Below are 13,181 nucleotides of genomic sequence, written 5' to 3'. Positions count from 1 at the left end.
CTTGTCTTTTGTGGCTTTTGGTTTCTACCTTATACTTGTTTTGAGCTTCATATGACCATATTCATTCTACCAAGGGAAATCATGCATACCATGTAGGGGTGACAAAACGGGTTGGGCCTGACAGGCATTGGGCTCAGCCCGTCACCTGTGTTAAAAGAAACGGGTTGGGTTATAGATTTTAACCCGTCAATCTGTTTTGGTCATGTCCAGTCCGTCAACTTGACGAATCAAAGTACGGCCAGTCCGTCTTGATTCGTTGGTCCGTTTTAAAAAAATAAAATAAAAATAATTAAAAATATTAATTTTTTTTATTATATTTTTTTAATATGTAAATATATAATAGTATTATAATTTAAATCATTAATATCTATAAATTAAATATATAATAGTATTATATATACATATTTAAAATATATAATATAAAAATTAATTTTTTTAATTTTATTTTTTTAAAATGGGCCAACGGGTCAGGATGGACTGATTCGTACTTTGATCTGTCAAGTTGATATACTGGACGAGACGGACAAAACGAGTAGACAGGTTAAAATCTTCAATCTAACCCATTCTTTTTAATATGGGCTCACGGGCTAGTCCATTTTGTCACCCAAAATCTTCAACTGCTATCAATACACTACATATTGTCAATTGAATGTATCTTATAAATTAATCACATCCATGCTATCTCACCTTATTATTAAATATTTAGTGTGTTATCTCTAATTTATGGAGTGGAAGATAAGATAATATTTTTAAAGAGAATGCAAAGTGTCAAAGGAGAAGTTTGGAATATTGTTGCTTTCTATTGAATGATTCTGTTCTATTACAAATGCACGCACGGAACACGGATTTTTTTTTCTTTGGGGACCATGTTATTCGAATTCAAATCAACTAAAGTTTTTTTTTTTTAATTAACAAAATTAAGTTTTTAAACTATAACATGATTATACATTTAAATTTTGAATTCAAAGTTTCAAATTAGATTAGAATATTCTATCATGAATTGATTTACGTGCTTTTATAGTAGTACTTGGTAACACTTACAATCACTGAATGAGAGGAGAAGATAATTATGATAACTGACTTAATATGCATAATTGTTGACTAAGTATTATTAAATAAGAAATTAAATTAGTAATAAATGATTATATTCAACATCTTATTACCTTAAATATTTACCAGTCAAGATGCTGTGTCTTGTTTCCAATCTTAAGTTGCCACCTGCGTCACAAACAAAATCTGGAAACTCAAAATTAACATTCTAATATTCTTCTATACCTAACTTCAGGACAATTATATTTATAATATTTGTGAACTGTGTCCTTTTCTTAATAAGAAGTTTCAACCTTCGTTTTTTTTTTCATCCATTATATTAATAGCAATGCTTTATAATATCAGTTTTTTTATGTACTTTTCTACTTAAAAGGACTTCACTGCATGAGTGCTTTATCAGGCAATTATGCAAGTAAAGTCTTCAAAAATATATTATAATTTTATCTAAATTTGATTTTATTTATTATAAACACAACATAATTTCTTGCCATTCAGCAGACAGTTTTCTGATTTTTTTTTCTTTTTCTAATTTTCTATGCATAATAATCACTTACAATTTTCACTATATATTTATTAGTGCAAAGTAGATCTATTGAACTCAAATAACATGATGTCATTTATTTAAATGTAACTGAATTAAAATATGTTAAACAAAGTATAAAATGGAATTTCACAAAAAAGGAAGAGGGAAGAGTAAAGAGAAGATTGAAATAGCCAGAAACAGAGGAAACAGAATATTATCTCTTTTTTCATTCACTTTGTTTTCTCACTCTTCTCTCTCTCTCTCTGCATTTTCATGGAGCCTCCACCTTCGTATTCGTATTCTCCATTCTCATTCTCTGTTGAGTGCCACCCACAAATACAAATGCACGATCCTATTCTTTTCTTCCTCTTCTTCGCATCCCTCTCTTCCTTTCTCTTTCTATCTTTCTCTCTCTTCAAACGTTTCTCCAAAAAGCAACACCACACTGCGCAAGTTCCAACCTTGTTGCCACCCCAACATGCCCCCAAGAAGAAGAAGAGGAAGCCTAAGAAGAAGAGAACCGATTGCCAAACCCAAGTTGAAGAGAATCCCGATTCGAATTCGGACTCGGGGCTCCGACTTGAATCCGCGTCCTACTACCCGTTCACGTCTTCCAGCAGCTTTATGCAGAGAAAGATCAAACAGCAGTACGATGAACTCGTCAAATGCAACCACTTGAAGAAACTGACACTGCCGCAGGTTTTTCTGTCTTAAATTTTCATTTTATGTTTAGTTCTTATACGTTTTTTGTTTAGTTCATTTTGTGTCTTAATTTCGTACATTTTCTTTAATTGATAGAAATCTGTTGTTTTTAAATAAAGGGGAAGAAGGGTCGCTGGTAACCTTAACCACCAGCTTAGTGTTTTTTGTTTATGTCTGAGATTGTTAATTTTGTTTACTTCTTCCTCCTGAACTGCATAATGTCTTGTAGTCTATAAAAAATGGAAATGAGGGTTTGCATTTTACATCTGGGAGTGGAATTTATGTGTTACTGAGGGGGGTAATTTCTATAGATTGATGAAATCATGCAATTAATATCTTGGTAGTTTTGAAATAATTTGAATAGAACTAGTTAATGTAATTCGAGAATATATATACTCTCACCTTTGAACATATCTGGGTGGTTTTGGATGAGCTGTTTTTGGAAATATATAGAAATTTGTTTAGAAAGAAGCTTACTATAAACGTAGTGCAATTGAATAAATAACATCCATTCAATGTACATGTATGATATAATGATAATGATAATAATACTGTCTATCTCTACAACATGACTTAGCCAAACGATTTTGTGGATGTGAAATTCTTAAGGCTTAACTCCTATGTTGACAGCAAAGTGCACTTTCTTTGGTAATTTCCATTTTGTGTTTCACATTAAGAGGTTGTTGCTTTTGTTTTAAGGATCATGAATGGTCTTTTCTTTTCTATGATGCTTACGCACTTCAACCTGTTATTGTTCATTGCCATTCTCATTCAAAGATACAAGTGTCAAATTTTTTGTTATGTTAACACCTTAAAACTTTAATTCTTATCCTATGTAATGCAGGTTGTACATTTTGCTAACAGTCTGGTTGATGCTAGAAATGAACTACAGCACAAGTATGTCAAAATTTATTATAGAGCACTTTATGTTTTCTTTTGTTTTTTGTTCCCCTCTTCCCCTGCACATGCAAGTGTACTTATGGAAACTTATTTGGCACTGGAACTTTCTGTGTTAAAAATATGCTAGCATGACATTTGTGACCTTTTTATTTGTTTTGGAGATTTCAGCGGAAGGAATTAGCTAGGACTTAGTTGACTGAAAGGGATTAGATTCATGTAGGAAGAGGGGTCATTCTGCATTTTTAGCATTTAGGAATAGAGAAAGTGCTCAACTGTGAGAGGGTAAAACCCCCCGGAGGGAAGATCTTTTTCCATGTTTTGCTTGTTTAAAATTAGAAATAAAAGGTTTTAGTTTCTTTTCACTATTTCCTTATTCTGGGTCTAACACCAAAATTTTGTATGCTGTATTGTTCTGATTCTTTCACATTCTCCTTTTTCAACAGAGCTGATGTAATTCAACGTAAATTTGTAATAACGAAGGCTTTACTATGTAAGGCAGATAGATCTTCTTTTGATCGCCTTCATCAACAGGTTGGTTAGATTATAGTATGTTGTTAAGGAAACTTTTATGTCATCAAGCTAAACTTGCAGACACATTTGACCATCTAATTCTATTTCAGATATACAAGCTGGAATTAGAGCAAAAACGTTTAGAAGAGGATGCATTTGTTTATAACTCACTTCAACAACAGCTTAAACTCTCACCAGCATACCAAAAGGTTTTTTATTTATTTGAGGCCTTTATACGAGTATTGATGAACATCTTCTCTTTGTATTTATTGCAACAATTTCTGGAGTTACACTGTGAAACACTTCTTGTTCAAACGGATGTTGGATTTCTTCTAGCTTGCTTTTCATCAGTTCATGAAAAACTTCATGTATGATATGTTTCTTACTGTTTAAACCTTTTTATGAAGATGCTTGAACTTGGAGCTTGCATGGAAAAGGAAAAGGCAACTGGACTGGGAGAGAACAGAGATGATGATTTTGCTGACATTTCTTTTGAAGAATTATTAGCACGGGAGAAGAAAGATTCGTATTGGTTAGTTTCATTTTGCTCTTTCTCCCTTGCATTTTTTCTTGGAAGGTTTGGCTTCAAGTCACCAATTACCACTTTTCTTGGTTTGCGCAGGCAAAAAAATGGGAAATCAAGATTATGCTCAAGCTGATAAATATTTAGTTTGGCTAACTGTAATCTACTGAGTTAGTTAGTATGTATATCCAATACCTGTAGTAGTGTACTGTCACAGGAATGTTCTTTTTGGTTATTTACCTGTGGCATTTTTGGTTGTTAATGGAATATAGATGATACAACTTTGAGTTTGTTTTAGGAATTTATGAATGGAAACCATTTATATTGAAATTAATGAGGCATATAAGATGGGACATGATTTTTGTGCATAACAAAGTGATCAATCATACCAATTTACAAACTGTAGTTTCTGCAATTGGTTTCTGTTTAACTTGAGCAAAAATCCATTTTCTTCTTTTTGTAACTATAACATTTATCTCATGAACTGGTGAATTGATTTATAAAAGGAACAAAATACATACTCCATAAGTTATACTAATTACTGAACACAGTGGATGATTTTATATGGAATATAACTTTTATCTAAGGGTGTAACTATAATAATATGTCTTATAAACTCAGATTGATTTCTGAAAGGATCAAATTACACTACAAAATATTCAGACTATCCAAAAAAAATGTATATAGACTGTATGTGTTAACTATCTAACCATTAAATTACAAAATTTATAATTATTTATCATCTTAATTATGTTAGATTTTAAGAAAATTAAATAATTACAAATATATAATTAAGTAATGCTTATTTTAGACATTACTTATAATAGCACGCATTGAACAATAATAAAAATAGTCAAATACTTCACATTTTAATAAATTTTAAAAAATATATATAATTGGTCGATTTTTATCAATAGGGATGAAACATCAAAAATTATAAAATTTTGCATATATAAGTATGTGTTGAGTTTATATATTTTCTAACTCAATTTGTTTTTAATTATAAAACTTTAAAACCCAGCTACTAAACATTTTTTAGAGCTAAACTACACAAACCAAAATAATACATTTATCAAATGCTAGGCTGTTTCTTCCAACATCTTCCTCCACCCTGTAATATCCATAAACTCTAAATTACCCTCATTAAAATTATAATAAAAGAATAAAAAAGAAAATCTCTGCACCTCTTTTATGTTCACACCTTCATCTCCACTCTTCCACCCTCAATAAACTCTGCATCCTCATTTTCATCTGCACCCCATCTCCACTCTTCCAACCTAAATAAATTCTGTTTTTTCCATTCCTTTTTAATAAAATCCACCTCAAACATTGAGTGAGTGATGGAGGCAGCTAACGTATGAGGAGAGCCTCCACTATAAATGGCTTCCGGAATATAAAACACGGATTAAAAAATTATGAAGCTACAAGATTCGGGAAAGTATATTTTTAAATGCATGTATAATTTGAGTGAGGGATAATTTGATATTAGCGAGCTACACCAGAAATAATTTTTATTTTTTTATTATGATTTTAGTGAGGGATAATTTGAGGTTTATAAGTTTTATGGGGTGCAGGAAGAAAAAAAAAAGTCCAGGAAACAACACATTTAAAGAGGGTCAAGTTCAACTTGCTTCCCCGACAATTGCTTCCCACACCTGAAATGCTTGAAATGACAAATAACTTCATGGATTTTGAAATTTAACCCTAATTTTTTATCTTTCATCTTATGTTGGTGGTGGCTTGTTTGTTGCCTTGTTTGAGATCATTCTGACACATATGAAGCACCAGAAAGAAGGGTTTGCGGTAGAGATTGTATTCATGACGACTAGGTAAGAAATCTTTTTTGCTTTCGGGAAATAGTAATTCGAAACTTAACTGGAATGAGAAATCCAGAATAAGTATAAATGTGGAAAAAGCAATCCTAAAACACTTTCAGAAACCCACCACCCCTATTACGAGACCAATTTTCCTAGACACAAATTCAACATAACTATTACAGAATTACTTTTCCCGATATGATGTGGAATTTCCATTCCAAAACTCTACTCAACTACTTTTGAAATGTTCTTCTGGAGTGTTACATTACTCTTTCGAAAATGCAATTTGCACCTCAGCTTCGACATTTTACTTTCCAACTATGCTCAAAGAAGAACATATTCCATACCCCAGTAACTATCACAACCACTGTTTGTCCAAGAAGGAGACCAGTTTCAGTTAAGCTTCCAAGGGTAAAATTGGAATTCCAAAAACTAAGGGTGTGCAGGTTCAAAGTGATGTGGTGCAAGACGCAATTGCCTGCTTCCACGTGTAACTAAACATAAAAGTCTACCTGAAATTTATTGCAACGGGCATTCAAATTATATCAGATAAGTTTCTTCAATCAAAACTATAATTTATTTTAAAAATTCATACAAAAGTTAGTAGTTAATATTAAAGACCAAATACTAATTACTGAACTAAAAGACCAATTTTGATTCAAGAACATGAAATGCAGGAACTGAAACTAAATTTCATTCTCAATCATATACTTTCTATTCCAAGCAAAAGATGCAGATCGTGTTTTACGAAATGTCACGAGTTACATCCAAAAATATGAGATCTGAACTTATCCAGCTCAGTGAGCACCTCCTCCTCTGGTCGATATATGAGATCCATCATCCGCCATATCTGTATCATAAAATGTTAGCAAAAAGACAATAGAATGATCAAAACATTTCACATAATATCAGAAAATACTTTCATATCTCCGGCATTTTACAACTTTTTCACATAATAACAAAACCAAGAAATTCATAACAGTCAGAAACTCGTTACTTTATAAAAGTAAAACAAAGGAGTATAATAAGGTTTATTGTTCCAGTCTGTGATGACGAGAAATCATTTTAACCTAAGGATAAAATAAACTAGTGTTTACCTGTAAGGTGCCACCGCCACCACTACTTTCACAATCATCAGAGACACTAACAATTGTCCACGGATCACATGCACTCCAGTGGAAGTCAACAACCTTGTCCCTGAATGCACAAACACGCCGTATTAAACACTATTCTTGATAAAATCCGTCATTGGTGTGCAGGTTGGTACGTGATAAGGGTACGGGTATTTACTCCATAACCAGTTATATATTACATCACAGCAAATTACAAGAAATGAATGCACGCAACCACTTCATATCATACCTATGCCCAGCATGTCGAAAGAATAAACCAGAGGGGGTATTTGGTGATTTTGAACCAGCAGAATCAGTTGTTTTACCAACCTAAAAGTAACAAAAACAATCATGCAATATAAGAAAAAAATCTGACATCAATGAGATAAATCAAACAATTACAATTGGCGATAAAATGGCTATAAGCTAGCCAATCAAATCTCATCCTCATAATTTAGAAAATAAATTTTCATGATTGTAGGACCAGCCCTGCTGTACAATAAAAAATAGATAGGCAAGAAAGATTCTTTCGAATATTATTGACAAGCAGCCTTTGGATCTCTTCTATTTCCTGGAAGGACTCAAACAATTCATTGATAAAAAATAACAATAAGGTTTCTGAATTCAGGTTTTTCAGTAGCTCTGGCACTCAAAATTTTTTTTGAAGTCCATAAGATCCATATTGATTAGTATTGTATATACAATTCACATTTCATAAAAAAGGGAGGCATGATACAAAAAGGTCTGACTTTAAATTGAGTTTAAACCTTTTCATAGTCCCAGATATTTAAAATACCATCTTCAGCAGCACTACCAAATACAGATGACTTGTCAGGACTCCACTGAAACAGAAGAAAAATGTAGGTTAACAAGCACAAGATTAAAATGTCCATAACTGACTTGCAAATTAGAACTTCAATTAAATTATACAAGGTGGAATCTCCAGCTACCTGTACACAGAGGACTGCTGCATCATGACCTTTAAATTTATAAACAGGCGATCCAACTCCACTACTTTTAAGCTTTCGACGATCAAACATGTGGACTGTATTATCCGCAGAACTGAATCCAAAGAAACAAAACTCAGAACAAGGATTCAAATAAAGAAAAATCAGTACTTTTCTTTATCAGCAAGAAAAGCACCTAAATTTTAACCTTTAAGTTAAATCTATAAGCATGAAGAACTTAAAAAGGCTGCTTCAAATAAAGAAAAATCAGTACTTTTCTTTATCAGCAAGAAAAATCAGAACTTAATTCACATTAATTCAAATGGTGTAAGGGGATACCCAGTTAGTATAAAATTTGAGTCATGAGGACTCCAATCAACACAATGAAGATCTGCATTATGTGCTTTGTCAACCTGCATAAAAAGATAACCATGGGACAAAAGGAGGAAAATGTAAGCATGTTCAAATCTACATTACAAACGTTTCATGATAGTAATTGAAAGAAAAAGGCAAATATCAAACCCAAATGAGATTTATGAGAACCTAAATTTTAAAATATACCGAAAATTCAAATGGTAAGAAAACCTCAAATAAAAACATAAGTTGTACTGATGTCAATTTCTTCTTGGAAGAAATATTAATAATAGTAACAAAAAAATTCTCTGCATTTGGACCACTAAAGAGTAAGTTCATATTCAAAAGCCACTCCTAAACTCCTTATGCAATTCAAATTTGACAAGTGATAGGATGCTTATGATTATTAAAATGTGAGTTTAGATTTAAACTCACTAAAACAATAGACTCGTATAACATATTAGAATGTGGCTTCAAGATTAACTTAATCCTATAAATATGACTTGTAAGGGGGGGTTACATTCCATTTATATACTCTATTTTGGTCATATCACTCGTCTATGTGTCACCATCACCTCCTCCATTAAGATTGCAATTTAGACAAGCCCCAAAGATTGTAATTTGGGTGGGTTAGGAGTAACTACAATTAAGGTGACTATTCAACAATGATCATCCGAAACTAAGAATATCTCTTTTAACTTCTTGAAGTATTTCAGCAATTAACACTTGGTTTTTGAAACATGAAGAAAACAGCAATAATGCAGATGAACTGAAGAATTAAACCTTGACAACTGGAGCAGATCCAACTCGTGCATCCCAGAGTATAAGACGAGAATCATCACCAACACTACAGAACTCCTGTGCACTACAATTCACAGTCACAAAAAGGTACAAGATGCATGTCAAAATAACAATGAAACAGCAAAGGAGAAAATGATATGGAAATCAGCAAGTCAATCCATTAATATTGGACTTATATCCAAATCAAAGTTTGAAATTGAAATATTACTGTTCGATTTTTTATCAACTTACAACTCAAGTCTACCCTTCAGTATAACAAACTGAATTTCATTAAGATAAATTCTATCATAACAAAATAAGTTAACAAAAAATTAAAATGTCCAAAATTATTATTCCTGCAACACAATAAGTAACTGGCAAACAAATAAACTACAGCAAATACATACCTCATGATAAGATATTTTACCAAAATTAAATCATAAATAATTCAGATTTAGCTAAACAGAAACTGGCACAAGTATGATAAAAGCAAGAAAAAACTACCTTGATGGGCAAAATTGCACATCTTCAACAGTGTCCGTATGACCCTGGTAGATGCCCCTTGGTCCAATAGTAGGGCTTTCTGTAGCTTTTGCATTATTTCCCCCACTTTTAGAGCCCTGTTTAACAGTGGGTGCTTCTTCAACAGCTAAAGTTGAAATATGATCATGAACACTCCATAAAACCACACATTTGTCCTTCCCTACCATAGTGGATTCAAACAAAATTAACAAAAATCCAATGTCCATAAGAAGTAAATAATCTAAAAAGGGTAAGGACAATACCATTTGCTTTATGCGGGGAGGAAATAACAGATAAAGTTTATATAGTAGGAGCAACATAACAACCCGACAAGATTACAGCCAATAATAAGCATGTGTTTGTGGTTTTATATTTGGTAACTGCAAATTTTAGGATAATGTTTTTTTCTCAGATTCCAAAAACCTAATGCTAGGGAAAGAAATTTACTCCAGGCAAAATAAACATCTTTCATGGTGAGAAGGCAATAAAAAAGACTACAACCTCCAGAAAGTACAAAGGGCTCAGATGGGCACATAGCCAAAGCAAATTCAGCATTATCCTTATGGCCAGTTAATACCTGAAAAAAGGTATAGCTTATATTTCAGGTGCCTGACTCATGAATAAAGGTGTGGAAGAACCAAATTATTTTAAAAGAATGTATGAAAACAAACCAGGTCAGGACGAGAAGTGGCAGCCCCCAGAACAGCATTTCGATTTGGCTGAGCTTCAACATCCCATATAAATACCTGTTTTACGATATAGAAAATTATAATTCAGTTATCAAACTTCGACAAGTTCATTAACCACAAAGTTTAGGATAAAATTAATGGTATTTTAATTTAACAGAGAAAAGGAAACATAAAAAAGTCATCTAACCTCAGGACTATCTGTGTGAGTAGCTACTATCTGACTTTTTTGTGGAAATTCCCTGATTCTATTTACCTGAAAAAAAATAAGTAAACCAATGTTGAAGTAAATTATAAATAAACTTCGTCGATTATATTAACAAGGTTTAAAAAAGTGTGCTTTAGGAACAGCAGAACAGTTTAGTATAATAGTCGTAGTTTACCAATCACCAGATTGAATAGTGACCACAGCAGAACTAAAGTGGTGCTATGTATTGATTCCCAAAAGCTCTCCAAACAAAAGCATTTGGGCCTTTTGGGATTTCAATTATCAAAAATGAAAGCTACAGCTGTAATAGTAGTGGAAATGATAAAGAAGGCTGGGGTTTAGAAGATGATGATTTACGATAAGTTATTCCTAATCTTGGAAACTTGTATTTGATTTTTATGGTATTTACTTATCTGGTTTTGTTCAAGACGCGTATGATTTTACTGTTAATTATGAATGTCATTAAATGTCAATTACTTTTGTAATTTGAAGAATTTATACGCATATACGATATAATCAATATTAACAAAATTTCTCTACCAAGAAAACATAAACAAAATTAAAAATGTAAACATGATACCAATAACATGGTGATCCAAGAAGAATATATGATATAAACAATATAAAAAATATTCAAAAATGCGATTTTGAGGCTGACTGTCATCAGTAAGCGCCTCTAGTTAGGATTTAAAATAGTGTTTATAAGTGGCTAAGCCTGATCGGTAACAAGGCATTTATGAGTGCATAAATACACGTCAAAGACGAAATTAGACCTAAACCAAAAGTATGGCTCCCATAAGCCAGAAACAACCATACCTCGCCAGGATGTAGTATAGTTTTGAACTTTTTTACAAAAGGAGACCGTGATTCTTCGTTAAACTGAAAGATAAAACCAAAAAAAAATGGCACATTAGGAAGAAATCAAAAACGTAATCATTAATTAACTTAAGTGTAAATGGAATGACAACATGAAGCTGACCTGAGAGATGTGCTCAGCAGCAGCAACCCTGGGTTTAACAACCTCGCAGTTGGCTATAACGAGAGTGTTGGGAACACTTCCGTCAGTCTGAGAAGAACAAAAGACGAAGCAATAATGCACACAATAGAAAAACGTTGAAATGGAAAATGTACAAGCAAAGGAAATGGAATAAAGAAAACCTGCTCAGAGAGATAGAGACGGTGACGGTTCTTGTAGGTTGCTTGTTCCAGTTGAGGACCCCATCTGCAATGAATTGGAAGCGCATAATTGATTAAAATTGATTTGGAAAATGGAAAACCCTAAACAGAGAGAGAGAAAAAAAAAAAACCTGCAAGAAAGAGAAGGCCAAACGAGGTTGTGGTTGGCAAGCCAATCGTAGAGAACGGGAACAAGAGACTTCCACTGCGTGTACCTCTCTTCCACTTTCTCTTTCTCTTTCTCCTTCTCCTTCATCTCCGTTTCAATCTCTGCAGTGGTTTTCGAGAGAAAACAGAAAGACACAGTTTTGTTTGGTTTCTAATGCTTTCGAGTTCCCGCCTTTTTCCCTTTTTCTCTCTTGTATTCACTGAAATTTGTACTTCCACTCACTCTTTCTAATGCCATTTCTCTAAATTTTTATTCTCCCGATTTTATTTTATATAAAAAAATAATAATATAAATAATTTTCATTAGCAATCCCGAGAAAAATGTGTTTTAATTTTTAGACAGTATTTCAGTTATGACATCATCGAGAGAAAGAAAAGAAAAACATATATTATTAAAAAATGAAACATGTCACCAATTTTATTTTATTTAATGTTTTGGTAAAAAATATTTTAAAAGTATTAAATAATCTCGTAATTAATTATGAATTTGATTAGCTATTGCAATTATATTCCTTAAAACTAGCCCACAACACACTATTGAAAAAACAAGATAATATCATACTTTTATCCAATAATTTTTCATCACATTTAAATCAATAAAAAATGGTAGGTATACGTTATTACTAAAAAAAATGTATATTTTTTACTTTTTGAAAATTTTTACATAGAAAATAGATACCAATTTTTTTATAAATAATAAATATAATATTAATTATATTATTTTCTAAAAAAAAGGTGCAATCACATACTAGTTATATTTCTTACAACTAACCCACCACAATACACTGTTGAAAGAAAAAAAAATAAAAAATCTAAAAAAAAAAACTAGTTAATTACATTAAATGTCATGTTACTTATATTCTAATACTGAGAATAGTGAAACAAAAAATAATTACTCATACAAAAAGTAATGCAACTCATGGAAAAAAAACATTATAATGGCATGACCAAAATTAAAATATTAATTGAAATTAGGATATTTAAGATAAGAATTAAATGAACTAAAAATAGTTAAAATTTATTATGATTAAGAAAAATATATTTTTATATTGTTTATAAATAATAATGGAAAGAGTAACTATTTTCTTTTACAGTCAACATTGAAAAAATACAGGTAGGATTAACTTTGTTTACTTAACGAACATAAATGGATGAAAATAATAATAATAATAATATGTAGTTATAGAGGTAGGAGAAGAATAT

At 31.7% G+C, this 13,181-nt stretch overlaps 2 protein-coding genes across 2 annotated transcripts; one reads left to right on the top strand and one right to left on the bottom strand.

Annotated features, from left to right (window-relative positions):
• The first annotated feature begins 1,766 nt into the window (after nucleotides 1-1,766).
• Nucleotides 1,767-4,542, top strand: LOC114183952 (CA-responsive protein). Its single transcript, XM_028071159.2, has 6 exons — nucleotides 1,767-2,272; nucleotides 3,120-3,172; nucleotides 3,619-3,706; nucleotides 3,796-3,894; nucleotides 4,093-4,217; nucleotides 4,308-4,542. Exons 1-6 carry the CDS (start codon nucleotides 1,847-1,849, stop codon nucleotides 4,342-4,344), a joined length of 828 nt encoding a protein of 275 aa, XP_027926960.1. The 5' UTR covers nucleotides 1,767-1,846; the 3' UTR covers nucleotides 4,345-4,542.
• A 2,023-nt stretch (nucleotides 4,543-6,565) lies between these two features.
• Nucleotides 6,566-12,184, bottom strand: LOC114183328 (WD-40 repeat-containing protein MSI4-like). The gene is made up of 15 exons (XM_028070305.2): nucleotides 11,942-12,184; nucleotides 11,793-11,856; nucleotides 11,614-11,700; nucleotides 11,451-11,513; nucleotides 10,617-10,682; nucleotides 10,412-10,486; nucleotides 10,242-10,317; nucleotides 9,723-9,921; nucleotides 9,222-9,303; nucleotides 8,424-8,497; nucleotides 8,088-8,199; nucleotides 7,905-7,979; nucleotides 7,388-7,467; nucleotides 7,123-7,222; nucleotides 6,566-6,875 (listed from the first exon to the last, which is right to left on the bottom strand). The coding sequence occupies exons 1-15, from the start codon at nucleotides 12,064-12,066 to the stop codon at nucleotides 6,780-6,782; spliced, it is 1,374 nt and encodes a 457-aa protein (XP_027926106.1). The 5' UTR covers nucleotides 12,067-12,184; the 3' UTR covers nucleotides 6,566-6,779.
• Nucleotides 12,185-13,181: the final 997 nt, after the last annotated feature.

Source organism: Vigna unguiculata, chromosome 5 (assembly GCF_037176805.1).
Source record: "Vigna unguiculata cultivar grain cowpea cultivar isolate G323 ecotype 2 chromosome 5, ASM3717680v1, whole genome shotgun sequence".
Taxonomy (NCBI): Eukaryota; Viridiplantae; Streptophyta; class Magnoliopsida; order Fabales; family Fabaceae; genus Vigna; species Vigna unguiculata.
Note: the sequence above shows the minus strand (reverse complement) of the source record. Positions and strands in the feature narration are given on the sequence as shown.

Bases quoted from the DNA above. Each gene is read 5' to 3' on its own strand.
- LOC114183952 (XM_028071159.2), top strand. From the start codon at position 1,847: ATGGAGCCTCCACCTTCGTATTCGTATTCTCCATTCTCATTCTCTGTT. The intron at 3,895-4,092 runs GTTTTTTATTTA...CTTTTTATGAAG, and splicing joins TCTCACCAGCATACCAAAAG to ATGCTTGAACTTGGAGCTTG. The intron at 4,218-4,307 runs GTTAGTTTCATT...TGGTTTGCGCAG, and splicing joins GAGAAGAAAGATTCGTATTG to GCAAAAAAATGGGAAATCAA.
- LOC114183328 (XM_028070305.2), bottom strand. From the start codon at position 12,066: ATGAAGGAGAAGGAGAAAGAGAAAGAGAAAGTGGAAGAGAGGTACACG. The intron at 7,468-7,904 runs GTTTAAACTCAA...TGTTACTTTTAG, and splicing joins ATATCTGGGACTATGAAAAG to GTTGGTAAAACAACTGATTC. The intron at 7,223-7,387 runs GTATGATATGAA...TTGTGCATTCAG, and splicing joins TTTCGACATGCTGGGCATAG to GGACAAGGTTGTTGACTTCC.